We start from the raw sequence: 15,024 nt of genomic DNA on the forward strand, positions 1-15,024 counted from the left end.
ATTCGGGCCCTTATTAAAATATACTTAAGAGAATTGTTTCATGATAAGGAACCTTTTTTCAATTATTTCACAGATTCTTTTCACTTATATTGAAGCTACCAATTTTATATAACTTGTAATTACTGTACAAGTGATTATGGAATTACAGTGAAGAACTTCAAGAGAAAACAGACAGCTTGATAGCTATTCTCAGGGAAGTCTGAGACCTCACCACAGAAGCTCCGCTTCCATTACTTGTAACCCTGTGATGCTTATTAATTCTACAGGATAATAACGGTGTGGGTTTTAAAAAGTCATATTTTTAAGGGTGAGTTAACTATGTACTCAAACCTGAGAGGAGCTTCTCAGCAGATCTGATATCAGTCTTGAATTGTACTCCCAGCTCTGCTCTCCCATACCACTTTCTCCATGGTGTTCTGAAAAGGAAAAGGTCGTAAAAATATTCAGGTTCGCTTTTTCCTTTTTGCCCTACTAAACCAATCTCAGTACCAATAATCGTTTCTTTTCGATAGCTAATCTTACAGAAATAGTAATCATGAGTAAAAGATGTGACAGAAGACTGGGATTTCAACTCCTTAAAGAGTTTTTTTTTTCCTCTCTTACTTCCTTTGTCTGTTTTGCTAAATAAGGATTTGCCATAGGACGTTAATAGCCACAGATAGAAACTTTCATGGAATCCTGGATTATCAATCTCATGTTGTTGTTTTTTTTCAATCTCATGTTTTTATATCTGAATTTAAAGAAACAGACGTTCTTCATGAAAACATTGATGAGTCACATTTGTTTGACATTAATGCTCTTATATACGTAATCAAAATTGGCTTTTTTGTCTTCTCTTGCCATGATTTTTTAAAAATAATAGGACTTCCCTGGCAGTCCAGTGGTTAAGACTCCCAACTCCCAATGCAGGGGGCATGGGTTCAGTCCCTGGTCAGGGAACTAAGATCCAGCATGCTGCGAGGTGCAACCAAAATAATGATGGTGATGATGATAAATAGTTTTGGAATTGGTCTTGTCTTTCTCCATCCTAAATGGACTTGATTTTGAAATTTTACTGAGAATTTTCTTTTTAATTTGGACCTCAAAATAGGATTCTGTCTTTTAATTTACATGCTCACATGTGTACACATACATACTTGTAATAAGGTTAGGGGGTTAGTTAACAGTAACTTACAGCAACAAATGAGTTTCAAATTTCTAGTATACAGATATTATCCAAATGCTCCAATAATGTCATTGCTTAAGATGGTTGTAGTCAAGCCAGAAGTAAAACCCAGGGCTTCTAACTCTGCTTTGAGCATTTGCCAACCGGTACCAATACAAATTTGTAACTCAAGGCTAATTCCTGAGTCTTAAACTTTAACAGTCTCTATTGAAGAAGAAGGCATCACATGTTCAGCACTGAAACCTGTTTCTGTGTCAAAGAAACCCATGTTCGCTTTATTTTCTTGAGGGTTTTGTTCTGTTTTTTAAGCATGGTCATTGGATTGTGTATTTTTCTTTTCAAATGGGTTCCCACTTGTGGGTAGTGGTAGTAAAAATATATATGTAGCTCCTGATAAAATAATTTTTTTAATTGAGAAATGACAATAGTTTTTGTAACTAGATGTCATTTGAAAGCTTAAATTATACAGTACTTTGCTGTGACTTTTGAGGAAGTTTCCTCAACCTTCTATGAACAATTCTTTTTTTTTTTTTTTTTTTGTAAAATGTCTTAGGAAACATTTAAATGTCTGTTTACATGATTGTTAATGTCCTTTATTCACGTGCACATAATATATGATGCTCAAATGAAATAGTACTTCAAATTTTTCCTAGCAGGGACAAGAGGGTAGCTTAAGAATCTCCTTCGACTGCCTTCCTGATCATTTGACCTGACTTGGTGCCCAGGCCCAAAGCCCTAGGCCAGGCTCCGAGCACCAGTCCACATTCCCCGCGCAAGTTCCCCAAGCCCTGAAGGAGACAGGATGGAGATGAAAGACAGCAGCCGGACGGAGGCTGGAAGAGGGGGTGGAGGGATTCTGTCTGCAGCCCTAGTGCCGAGAGCCTCCACCCTCTTGACCCATCAGCAGTCAAGTGAAGTTCTATGTGGAGAAATCACAACCAGTCCTCGATTATAATGTAGAATTATTTTTAGCATCCTTTACTTACCTATGGTCACCCTGTTAGGTCTCTAAATCTGTAAACTCATAAAGATACTATGTTTACCATATTTTAGAAATGCAAATGCCATAACTCGGCAAGGAAAGATAAGATATACCCGTTGGTAATATAAGCATTCATAAGCTGAGGCAGTAAGCATGGCAGTTCAGGTCACAGACTTTAGAGCCAGGCTGCCCAGAGGGGTTTAAATCCCAATTCTGACAACTTGCTAGCGGAGCAACCTGAAGCAAGTCACTTGACCTCTGCATAGTAATTTACTCATCTGCAAAATGGAAATGATAGCACCACTTTAAAAGTCAAAGTAAAACTTGAGTAAGGTAATCTGAATCTGAACACTTGGATCAGCATCTAACATGTAATTAGCACTGTGTAAGTATTTGTTCTCGTTAGTATGCTGTGCCCCTATTCTGATGCTGTATCTATACTTAGATGGCCCGTCTGATTCGTAGTCCACAGGTTACTTCATACCAACATCACCACCTTTGATGTCTAACTGCTAGCAAATCCCCTCTTCAATAATATTTGAAAGCAAAATGCTTATTTTTCCTTCTTTCCCAGGCCCAACACAGAGATACTTTCATTGAAGAACGCTATGGAAAATACAACATCAGTGATCCTTTAATGGCGCTCCAGAGAGACTTTGAAACCCTAAAAGAGAAGAATGATGGCGAGAAGCAGCCAGTGTGCACAAACCCGCTCTCAGTCCTTAAGATGGTGATGAAACAGTGCAAGAACATGCAGGAGCGCATGCTGTCGCAGCTGGCTGCTGCTGAGAGCCGGCACCGCAAGGTGGGTGACGCTGACACGAGCCTGCAGGCTCCAGGGACAGCTTTCTAAATAGTGCCTGATACTTTTCTGTCAGCTGCCAGGTCTCATGGTAGTTCAACTGGGAGGTCTCACAGGTGTCCAAAAAAAAAAAAAAATCAGCTTACCTAGGAGCCAGGAGATAGAAAATGCAGGTTATTCCAAAGGTTAAATTTAGGGAGTATGTCAGACACATTATTTTAGATGACATTCCTTCTTGATACGACTCTCCAAAACACTTGGTTTGTTTTTTCAACTCTTGATCACCCAAACTTTGGCAACAAACTGGGGCTTGACCAAGCCTTGTAGCTGAACAGAGTGTTCTCTATTTGCTTACTTAAGTGATAAATAGAAAGATTAATAGGTATTTGGGTATTTGGGGAATGCTGTATCAGAGAGAGAGAATTTACCTGACTGTAAACATACAAGCCAATAGATTATTTTTATTAAATTTCTGGTTTTGAGTTTCATTGCATTTTACCTCTCATGAAACCATAAACAGTCCCTACGGTTGTTTACCTTAAAGCTGTTCTCTATTAGGAATGTGTGTGTGTGTATGTGTGTCTGTCTGTCTGTCTGTCTCCAGGTCTTACAGCATCTAAGATAGGACCTGTGCTTTCCTCTACCTCATCTCATTGGAATTCTTCTAGTGCTTGTGATTTCATTCCCCGACTTGTCATTTATAGCTCACATTTGGCCTGGAAAAGATGCTTGGCTAGAATATGCATTTTTAAGAACTGTTGGTTTAGATTTATATCAACAAGGTGGGGGGACATCAGTGCATTTAGTAGGAAGTGTTTTATTCAGAAAAAATTGGGTTAGCAGCTGCAGTTTGATAGATCTTCGTTTACTTTATGGTTACCTGCTTTAGAGAGCCATCTGCTTAAAGTGCATCTGACAAAGTGCTTAAGGTCTTAGGTCTTGCCCACAATTTTTCTTTCCCTTCACAGAGTCCAAACAAAAAGCCAGAATGGGAGTTCTTAACCACAAATAGGTCTCAGATGTTCCATGACCCCCCAGAAAATACAGTGAATGCCAAAATTTATGCATTTTATAGAAAATGAATTATTTTTTCCTATCCTTACTAGAATTCTCAGAGTTCTCCAAGACCCAGAAAAGTTTAACCTCTGGTTTAGACTGAAGTAATCTGAAGACATTTATGCTCCAATTTAAAAGATGTCACTGAGTTAGGGTTAGTTGCCTAAATTTGGGGGCTTTTACATATTATTAGAAAATCTACACAACATCTTTATTTAATAGGCAAGCCTGTTTTCCACTTCATACCTAAAGTAATTGAGTGGTACTGAAGGGCTGGCTGGCTATCAAGCCTGTTGAAATAGTGTTGGGATAATTTATGGTCCTAGGTGATTGGGGAGAAAAAGAGTTAAAAATTTCAAGATTTCCTAATACTATATTTCAGTGTAAGATAGCATTAAATGTTTTAAATCACTGCCTATCTATTCTTAAGTGTTTTATCAAAGTAGAACATTGACTTCATTAGACATCACATAGTACCTAGAGGCTTATAATTAGCATGCATATAGTCCCAGTTTTCCTGAGAGAATTCCAGTTTAAGCCTGGTGCCTTGGCAGAGTTGTTAACAGTACCCACTTTGGCTCTTAGACATATTAGTGATTTAAACAGTGAATTACATGGTTACTCTGCTTAGATCAGCCCTGGGATTTCTTTGGAAGGAATGATGCTAAAGCTGAAACTCCGGTACTTTGGCCACCTCATGCGAAGAGGTGACTCACTGGAAAATACCCTGTTGCTGGGAGGGATTGGGGGCAGGAGAAGAAGGGGACGACCGAGGATGAGATGGCTGGATGGCATCACCGACTCAATGGACGCGAGTCTGAGTGAACTCCGGGAGTTGGTGATGGACAGGGAGGCCTGGCGTGCTGCGATTCATGGGGTCACAAAGAGTCGGACACGACTGAGCGGCTGAACTGAACTGAGTCTACCTCTTCCCATTCCCTCTCTTCCTCAATATTAGAGACAACCACTTTTCTTTTAATGTGTTATTTTGTTAGCTAACTTCCATATATTTTTTCCATATTTCTAACTAATACATTGCTCTCTCACTTTATCAGATAATTTTAGACACTTATATTTACTTCCTTTTATTATAGATGTGGATTTTTTAGCACCCCACTTCCCTTTCCTCTTCACCCTGCCATCTTCCCAAAATAAAAATAATCCTCTTTCCTCACCTTTATTCTCTGTCACATCTGTTATTACCAAATCTGGAGGCTGTCACATTCTGTCTCTTCAGAGTATAAACATCTGGTGTATTCCTGGGCAGTAGATGCCTGGCTGGGCATTCTGTGTACAGGAATCAGGTTGAAGGGACAGGTAACTCTTGAAAATACACACAACTGGACCTAGTTCCCTTGTCTTCCATCCCACACCTTACCTCTTCTCTGCAGTGTCTGCCACCTGCAGATACCCCTATGTCTTTTGGGTCCTACAGGGCAAAACAGCTTCCTCCCTCATACCAAGTAGCTACCATCCCTCCAGCCTCTTTCTTTCTTCAGAATATTAAAAATTTGTCTGCCAAAGTCTCTCTTTTTAGGGTTTTTTTTTCTTTTCATCCCATTTCTATAATTTTAGAAGCCTCTCTGGAGAGGAGAAGCCAAAATCTTTTTTTAACCAGAAGGAAATAAACCAGAATGTTTTCATTTTTGTATTTAAAGAGGAGTCCCAGAAAGTCTTCTTCCTCCATTCATAACAGTTGTTAGTGAAGACAAACGATGAGAAATGGCCATGGGGATGGCAGTGCTCTGGCTTGGGGAGGTCTGGGCCAACCCACCTCTGAATCATGAGCAGAAGCTACGAAGAAATCCATAATTATTGGAATAGTATGCAGTTGTAGGCAGGATTATGTGGGGAAGTGCCCCTTTAAACCTGTACTCTCCTTAAAGTTGGGCTTAATTGCTTGGCACCAGGGTAAGTGGAATGGGTAGACAGTTAATTAAAAGGCCTTCTGAAAAATCTCGACTTCAGATCTCAATAATTAAGCCTTCTCGTATGCAGGATGAAGTCTAGAGAATCTTTTTACTCCTTATCTAACTGTATATAAGACGTATATAATAATTAAGCAAGACACAGTTAGGATGTCACCTATTTGAAATGTTTAATTTCAGGCTTCATTCTCTGGTACCTTCAGTGATTTGAGCATCATGGGGAAAGCCTCAGCTTTCAGCTTTCCATGAATCTGCCTTACTTCACCTGTCCCCTAATCCCAACAAACTTATTAATTCTCTGAAACCTTTTCAGTCCCTATAGCTAATGAGTTCCTCTTTTCTGTTTACATGCCACTTTGTGTGAGGTAAAGTATATATTGTGTTTTTTCTAGAACATATCTTTCACCCTTCTAGACAGTGTGCTCTTTGATGGCCCTAAGATTTACTTACTTATTTATCTATGAAATATGATCTTGGATGTTTAGATAGGCACTTACTGTTACATCGTATTCTAAGTGTGAGTCCCTATATTTGGAAATGATTTTTTTAATTCTTTAAAGGTAATCCTAGACCTTGAAGAAGAAAGGCAGAGGCATGCACAGGACACAGCTGAAGGCGATGATGTCACCTACATGCTGGAGAAGGAGCGAGAGCGGCTGACTCAACAGGTAATTAAGGTGGAAGCGCTCGGAGCAGCATTTGCCTAGAGTAGCATTTCCTGAAGATTATTCTGCAGGGTATAAATTGGTGTTACTCAAAAAAAAAGGGCTTTGTGATCAGATAACTCTGGGGATTACTGTATTAAACAAAGTTAAAGAAGCTTCCCTGGTGACTCAGATGGTAAAGAACCTGCCTGCAGTGCAAGAGACCTGGGTTTGATCCCCGGTGTTCATGTTTGATCCAGTGTTCATGCCTGGAGAATCCCATGGACAAGCTACAATCCATGGAGCCACAAAGAGTCAGACATGACTGAGCGACTAACACACAAAGAGGTTTCTAACTTCATTGTTTAGACTTTGTAGTATGCCAAAGCATGCTGTGAGTCTTCAAGATTAATATAGGGTAATCTGTGTTTAGCAAATCTATATTTTCATAAAATCTGTTAATATAGATCACTCACTATGGACCATCATTCCATAGAACACACTTTGGGCAACACTAACTTTGAACTCTCAAAACTTTTTTTGACTTAGGACTCCTAGTAAAAAATACATTTTACATCACATACACATATATACATATGCTTGAAACAAAAATCTCATTAAATCATACATAACCCTTACTGCTTATAATACACATTAATATTTTCACTTCTGTTTCATTTGTTCACATCCTTAATGGCTCACTAAATGGTTTCCCCATCCATTCATGGGTCTCAAGAGTTTGAAAAACACTGACTAATAGGGTTCCTTGAACCCTTTCCCTCTCATTTTGTTCTTTAAGTAGGGTTGGGATGATGGTTAAAGCCAATGGCATTTGTGTAGAAGAATGATTCACATGCAGCTACTTATGTTTGTTTGTTTTTAAGACCAGAAAGAATTATTACTGAAGCTTTAAAGGTTTTGTTTTCATCAGCATTCATCACAAAATCCAGTTTATATGGCTTTCTGCTTTCTGTTTTGACTGGTTCTAATCCTCTGAACTTTCCACAGACCTAGAACACAATGACAATTCAGATTCCCACGAATAATCCTGAGACAGTAAGAACTAGAAGTGGCTCCTAAATCATCAAAGCAAGATTAAGTCGTCGTGTGTACATTTTTGCGTTGGGTGTTGTAATACTTAAGAAATAGTTGATGTAAGCACATGGCATGTAACAGTTGTCAGTGTCTCTTTGTCTCCTTACTCTAATCCAGATGTGTGGTGGCATTCTTTTGCAGCTGGAATTTGAAAAGTCCCAAGTGAAAAAGTTTGAAAAAGAGCAGAAGAAACTCTCCAGTCAGCTGGAAGAGGAGCGCTCCCGCCACAAGCAGCTGTCCTCCATGCTGGTCCGTGAGTGCAAGAAGGCCACCAGCAAGGCCGCGGAGGAAGGCCAGAAGGCAGGAGAGCTGAGCCTGAAACTGGAGAAGGAGAAGAGCCGAGTGAGCAAGCTGGAGGAAGAGCTGGCCGCCGAGAGGAAGCGGGGCTTGCAGACGGAGGCCCAGGTGGAGAAGCAGTTATCTGAGTTTGACATTGAAAGGGAACAACTAAGAGCAAAGCTGAACCGAGAAGAAAACCGGACCAGAACTCTGAAAGAAGAAATGGAGAGTTTGAAGAAGGTGGTGAAGAATCTAGAGGCTTTGCACCAGCAAAGTGGCCCCAGCGAGCAAGTGAAGAAACCAGTAACCGTGTCTAAAGGCACGGTAACTGAGCCACCCGTGCTAGTGTCTGTATTTTGCCAAACAGAGAGTTTTCAGGCAGAGAAAACACATGGGGGCAGCACAGCCAAGGTGACGGCCAGCGAGCTGCCTGGTCCCACCACTCCCACTTACTCTTACGCAAGAACCAATGGACATTTTGACCCAGAAATGCAGACTACCAAGGAGTTGATTGCAGGCAGCAATGCAGAAAACCAAGTGCCTCCACGAGAGAAGCCTGTGGAACTGGCCCAAGAAAAAGCAGTGGAGAACGGCGGGTGTCCTGTGGGAATGGAGACACCAGGCCCAGCGCCTAGTCATCTGCCTTCCAGCGGGAGCTCACCATCTCCCAGCAGCACTGCCTCTTCCTCTCTCACCTCCTCTCCTTGCTCGTCACCAGTACTAACTAAGCGCTTATTGGGGTCATCAGCTAGCAGTCCTGGCTACCAGTCATCCTACCAAGTAGGGATCAACCAGCGGTTCCATGCAGCTCGGCACAAATTTCAGTCCCAAGCAGATCAGGACCAACAAGCCAGCGGGCTGCAGAGCCCTCCATCCAGGGATCTGTCCCCCACCCTCATAGACAACTCTGCTGCCAAGCAGCTGGCCCGAAACACGGTCACTCAGGTGCTCTCCAGATTCACTAACCAACAAGGACCGATAAAGCCCGTGTCTCCTAACAGCTCTCCCTTTGGCACAGACTACCGAAATCTGGCCAGCACTGCCAATGCGAGAGGTGACACCAGCCATTCACCTACTCCAGGAAAAGTGTCCAGTCCTCTGAGCCCCCTGTCTCCAGGGATCAAGTCCCCCACCATACCCAGAGCTGAGAGAGGAAACCCTCCACCCATCCCACCCAAAAAGCCTGGCCTCACTCCCTCTCCATCCGCTACCACGCCCCTGACCAAAGCTCACTCCCAAGCGTCCTCTTTGACCACTGCAGAAGACCTTGGCAGCAGCTGCTCTTCTAATGCTGTTGTTGCCAATGGCAAGGATGTTGAGATACTTTTGCCCACCAACAGCTAGTGCCTAGGAGGGAGTCTCTGCGTTTGACATTCCATCAGATTTCGTCCAGGAGCTCAAGAGTCAAACCATTGAGTCAGATCATGTTATTTATTTTGATCTTAGCTGAAACCGTCTTATAATACATTTAGTGTATTTCACCTTTTTGTATTTTATAAGTAGAAACTAAGTAGTTTGGAATTTTATGATTCCCATCTTTGTGCTAAAGCTAGAAGGGCACCTCAAAGACACCTAAGCATCACAGTCACCATCATGTTATGATGGAGAAAGCTAACTGAGTACCAGGTGGTGATTTGCTGTCTGTCTGGAGACTCAAATCACTCAACACTCATTTTGAATTATGTGGAAGTGGTTCATGCAGATTTTTTTATTCCAGATGAACATGTTTTAAAAGTGCCTGAAATTAGACTGCCATATGACTGTGATTCTGCAGCAAAAGCACAGAATGGATCATTTAACTGCAAAAAAAAAAAAAAAAATGAGATCCTCTGTGAGTTCTGAATGTTAAAAACCAACACTGCTTTTAATCCTCTTTTACTGTTTTAATACAAGCTTTGTGTTCAGAAATAAGGCTGCATAAGTAGAATGGGAATGCTAAAGGTGAATGAAAACTCACCACAAAGTGAGCTTTATAGAGCCCTTGAAAAACCCTCCTGAACATTAAGCAGTTGGGGTGCTGATTTTCTTGTACTTTGGAAAAATTTCATCACTCCCAGTTTCCTGCATAAGTTCTTGAATAGAATGAAATCACATCTCCTTCAAAAATGTCTTCAGGCATCTACTGTTTTGTAAGGAACTTGTTGCTATTACTTGAATAGGAAATGGTTACTCATTCTGTGTAAAAGTTTTGCAACAGAATGAGATCTTTATTCTGTAATCCAAAAGCAATAACTTAAAGTTCACCGTCTGTAATATTATGTCAGAATTATACAGGTTTTAGCCAGTTGTTCTACACTTACTCTCCAAGCTGCCAGCACTTGGTGTCCCTATCTGTGGAGCCAAATTAACTTTTACCTAAATGAAAGTATACATATATCTGTATAAATACACACCCCTTTACGTGTTTAACATACACACACTTAAACACATAAATATTAGTGTGATTGTATCTTTGGAGTTTGCAATATAGTGTAAAGGATGAGTAGAAATGCATGTTAAGATTACCTACCAAAGCAACTAGATGTAGCTGGGACCCAATCAAAGAAAGAATCTCGTCCATGGGGAGGGGGAAATTTCACATGAAATCAGGTCCATCATGAAGACAAGGCCAAACCAACCCAGTGTCACAAAGCTCAACTGGTCATATAAATGAGAAAAGTCAGTCACTCACTCAAATGACGTATAACAGCTGGGAGCAGTGAGAGCCCTAGTAAAGTGAAGTAACCATGCCCCGCTGAAAAGGGCACGTCCTGTGCCGCTTCAGCTGCTTGTTGCTACGCAAGAATGCTAGACCAGGGTTACCAGCTCCTAAGATTTTTATGAAATCCAAATTTTCATGAGAAACATTCTCATTTTTAAATACCAAGAACTGATCAAAATATTTTAAAATACTGCTAAACATTTCTGCAGCTGGATTTAGCTCACAAGCTGCCAAGCTGCAGCCTTTTTAATTCTAGAAACTTCTGACATTTCCATCACAGTGAGTGTGTGTGGACAAAAGCCTCCAAACTTTCCAATTTGTTGGCTAGCACAACCAACAAACTCCCTAGAGTATAATGACTGTCCACCTCAGACATGGTGGTTACCTGATTTTGTGTCCACAAGGATGGAGAGATCTCACATACATTGTTCTAGTCAACACTTAGCCAGCAGCCAGGGCTTCCCTGGTGGCTCAGTTGGTAAAGAATCTGCCTGCAATGTTGGAGACCTGGGTTCAATCCCTGGGTTGGGAAGATCCCCTGGAGGAGGGCATGGCAACCTACTCCAGTATTCTTGCCTGGAGAATCCCCTTGGACAGAAGTGCCTGGTGGGCTACAGTCCATGGGGTCACAAAGAGTCGGACTCGACTGAGTGACTAAGAACACAGCACGACCTGTTATGATTTAAACCTATTTCCTCATAACCCAATATGAGTTGATGGGAGGAAAGCAGGTGATGGAAATCAAGATGAATCACTCTGGAGTACACTGGTGTCTGCACAGCTTGTGGTTTGACTAAAGCCAATGCATCAAGGAAAAATGAAAATACTGGTAATGCCCTAGCATGTCTACTAAATGATAAAGAGGTTATCTTAAACTTCCCAGAGCAGTCATGCATTAAAGCTTATTCCCGTGCATTGTCACACGAACTGGAACTTCTCTAAACAGGAGGGGGGCTAAAATCCCAGAGTATTGTTACCTCTCTTGCTTTAAATGGTAATCTTACAAGTTGCATTGTGCTCTTCTTTTGTTTTGGCATAGATATATATATAGAGAGAGATACTATAAGGAAGTTTATTTCTTAGAAAGTGCACTGAATAATGTATTACTTTTACAGTGTAATATGGGGGTGGGGAAGTGCAAAAGAAATGTGTATTTTTGCTAGTTGCCTATCTTCTGAGATAAACAAGCACAATACTGCAATGGATCAAATAATCCAATTAGGTATTATAGATTAGTATTTAAGTTTGCCGTAGACTGTGTGTGTGCTAAGTGAAAGTTCCATGATTCCCAGTTCTGGTCTTAACCCATGTTGCGAGAGCTGTTCCTGGCCAACAGATCATCATGATGTGCAGCACATAGCGCAAGCACCAGTTATTAACACCTGTAAAACCAAATGTACCGTGCAGAAGTCTTCATCCATTTTTATAGCAGACTACATTAAAACAACTTAAACCATACTGTCTGGGCAGAAGCAGTCTTGTTTGTACCAAGTGGAGAATGCTGCACAGCAGGGCCCATTTTGTTGGGGGAGGAGCAGATTGGGAAAAAGGGACCACTGGCTCCTGGCTTCAAAAAAAGCAAACGAAGATACACGACCTATCCAGGTTAGACCCCAAAAGGACATGGGACATTGGTTTTCCTTAGAATCTTGAAGCTGAGAGAAGCCTTCACAATAGTCCAGTCTATAATTTTTAAATCATTTGGGGGTTCTGGACCTTTTGAGGATCTTTAGAATAGATGGACGCTGTCCCCATAAAAATGTATATGCTTATGTGCAAAATTCAGTTGATGGCTTCATGGCGTCCAGAGACCCTGAAGCCATCCATAAATCCTGTCCTGTAAGATAACGCCTGATCTTGTCCAGCCCTTTCATTTCACAGATGACTCATGACTCTGGTCTTGGTCCAGTGCTATTGCTGCTACGCTGTTAGCAAATGCAAGTGTAGCCAGATAAGAGCACTTGAAAATCCTTTGATGTACAAAAGATGTTCACACAGTGTGGTTGTTTACATATCTACATTCCTAGCATTTAAGCCAATTACTGGTTATATCCATTTTTCAGCAAGTACTACCTGGGTCGAGAAGATCCCCTGGAGGAGGACATGGCAACCCCCTCCAGTGTTCTTGCCTGGAGAATCCCATGGACCAGGGAGCCTGGCAGGCTACAGTCTATAGGGTCGCAAAGAGTCAGACATAACTGAAGCGACTTGGTACACATATGTAACTTATAAAGAGTACTTCTAATGCTTGGCTCTTGAAACAGAATTTCAAATGTCTTTTGAAAAATGCATCACAGGTAGGAAATGAGCATCATTTGTTCCAAAAGAATAATTTTAGTTGCTATAAAACTAGTTGAGAAAACCTGAGAGCCTGTCCACCCATTTGCTCACATATCAATGGCCAGTTTACTGGTAAAAGCAAAGGAAGAGAAAGGACACTGGGGTACTGGTTCTCAAACTGGTGTTGTACTCACAGGAATCCTGCTAAAAATAAAGATTCCTGGGGACTGGGCCTGAGGGCCAGCTGATGCAGGTGATTTGAAGATCACATTTTGAGAAATAGTTCCTCATAACCCTCACTTGTTCTTTCACAAGAACTCACTTGCCTCTAACAGAAGGAAATGACTTAAAGCTCTGGAATCTGTCTTGCAAGAATGTCAGTGGTATTCGAAGTCAAGAGTGCCTACTTGGATTCCAAGGACCATGTTAATGATTTCACTCACATCTTCCCTTAGTAATTGGCGCAAGGGTGCTGCAAAGTGTTATCCCTGGTGTACACATGAGGTAGTGGTGAATACCAGAGGTTTGTACCGGGTACCTTAGTAGGTGACAGGGCTGGACTGAAAACCCAGTGCTTTGCTGCTTCCACTACCTGTTTCCCAAATGAGAATCTCCTGAGTCACTCATTACGCCAGTTCCAGGCCCCTCCCCATAGAGATTCCAATCAGTGGACCAAGGTGGAGCTCAAGATAAGTGTCTGGGCTGCTGCTTAGCATGAGGCAGGTTTATACCTCACAGGACACCATGCTGCTGCTTTACCACCCTAACCTAGAGGCATTTATCAGCTCAGGTAAGTGGAACAAAAAACACTAATTCCCCTCAAGCAACTGAGATCTCTTATATAATTAAGATAGAGACAGAAACCAACATAGCTATTAGAGAAAAACCTCAAGGTACTCACAATCCAGTTGGGGGACACACTATGTTATAAAAAGAGACTAGAGACAATAATGCAGGTGGGGTGGAAATACCATATAGGGTCACTAAAGGCGGTCCTAGCAAAAATAGCTGTTTGTGGGCGGAAACAGTTCACTAGAGAAGAAGCAAATGCCTTTTCTCCTCTCTCCAAAGCATTATTTACCTGGACTTCCACACCATCTCCCTGTGTTTCCAATATGTTTCAGTTGGCTTATCTTGGTCTTCAGATGAAAGCTAAGTCCTGTTTCAGAGAGACTGACAGAGCTCCCAGGCCACAGCAGTCTGCAAAAACATTATCAAGTAACCTGTAGAGAAGACCTAGGAATGTGTAAAAGCCACGCTGACAAAGGACCTTCTGCCAAAATACCACATTACCCATAAATGTCCCCTCCTACCCTGTAAGTCTCCATAAGCAAAAGGGGAACGACAAGGTTTGAATAGAATCCAGTGGGTCCTGGGATACCTGCAAGTGACTGCTTCCCTTGGAGGGATATGAAAGCAGTTTCTCCTTTTGTCCCAGTGGTGTGAACGTCTGTGCTGCTGTTAAGACTGGAGGGGCACTGGGAAGGTCGCGTGGCTCTGCCCACACCACTGTGAAATGGCTGGCTTGGAAAAATTACTGGGAAGTGTAGCAGCAAGACTGGCCTTCTCCCTGGGGAGTCACCTACTTAATCTGACAAGAGTCCTACTAATTAACTCAGCATGGTAAACACGCAGGTCCCCCTTCAGGAATGAAGGATTTATTTTCCTAGCTGCAGGAAATGCTGACAGGAAACAGCTCTTGGCTGTAAGCCCTTTGGAAAGCAATTTGACACCAAGGTCACATCTCCTTTCATGGGCAGTCCATATCCAAAGACTGATATGGAGCATAAAGACCTGGCCCCCTTGTCCCAAATCAAGAGAGCTCTGACGGGTCATCCGAGCTTCTAAACTCCCTGTAGAGCTGACTAAGCCCTGCGTTGAGACTGCTACAGCTCAACTGTCCCCACCTCTTCTTTTTCCTCCCTCCCCTCTTCCTTCCTGTGGATTCCAAGGGTTCTCTCTGATAAGCCTGTGTGTGTTCAGTTGCTCAGTTGTGTCAGACTCTGCGACCCCCAAGGACTGTACACTGCCAGGCTCCTCTGTCCATGGGGATTCTCGATTCTCCAGGCAAGAATACTGGAGTGGGTTGCCA

General features: G+C 42.0%; 1 protein-coding gene across 1 annotated transcript in view; it reads left to right on the forward strand.

Moving 5' to 3' along the window:
- CTTNBP2NL (CTTNBP2 N-terminal like) overlaps positions 1–12,110 on the forward strand; it is a 52,487-nt gene extending 40,377 nt beyond the window's left edge. The window contains exons 3-5 of the mRNA XM_018045918.1: positions 2,722–2,952; positions 6,494–6,601; positions 7,814–12,110. Coding sequence (XP_017901407.1) covers positions 2,722–2,952; positions 6,494–6,601; positions 7,814–9,295 — 1,821 coding nt within the window. The 3' untranslated portion in view covers positions 9,296–12,110. The remainder of the gene's footprint in view (positions 1–2,721; positions 2,953–6,493; positions 6,602–7,813) is intronic.

Source organism: Capra hircus, chromosome 3, assembly GCF_001704415.2.
Source record: "Capra hircus breed San Clemente chromosome 3, ASM170441v1, whole genome shotgun sequence".
Classification (NCBI taxonomy): Eukaryota; Metazoa; Chordata; class Mammalia; order Artiodactyla; family Bovidae; genus Capra; species Capra hircus.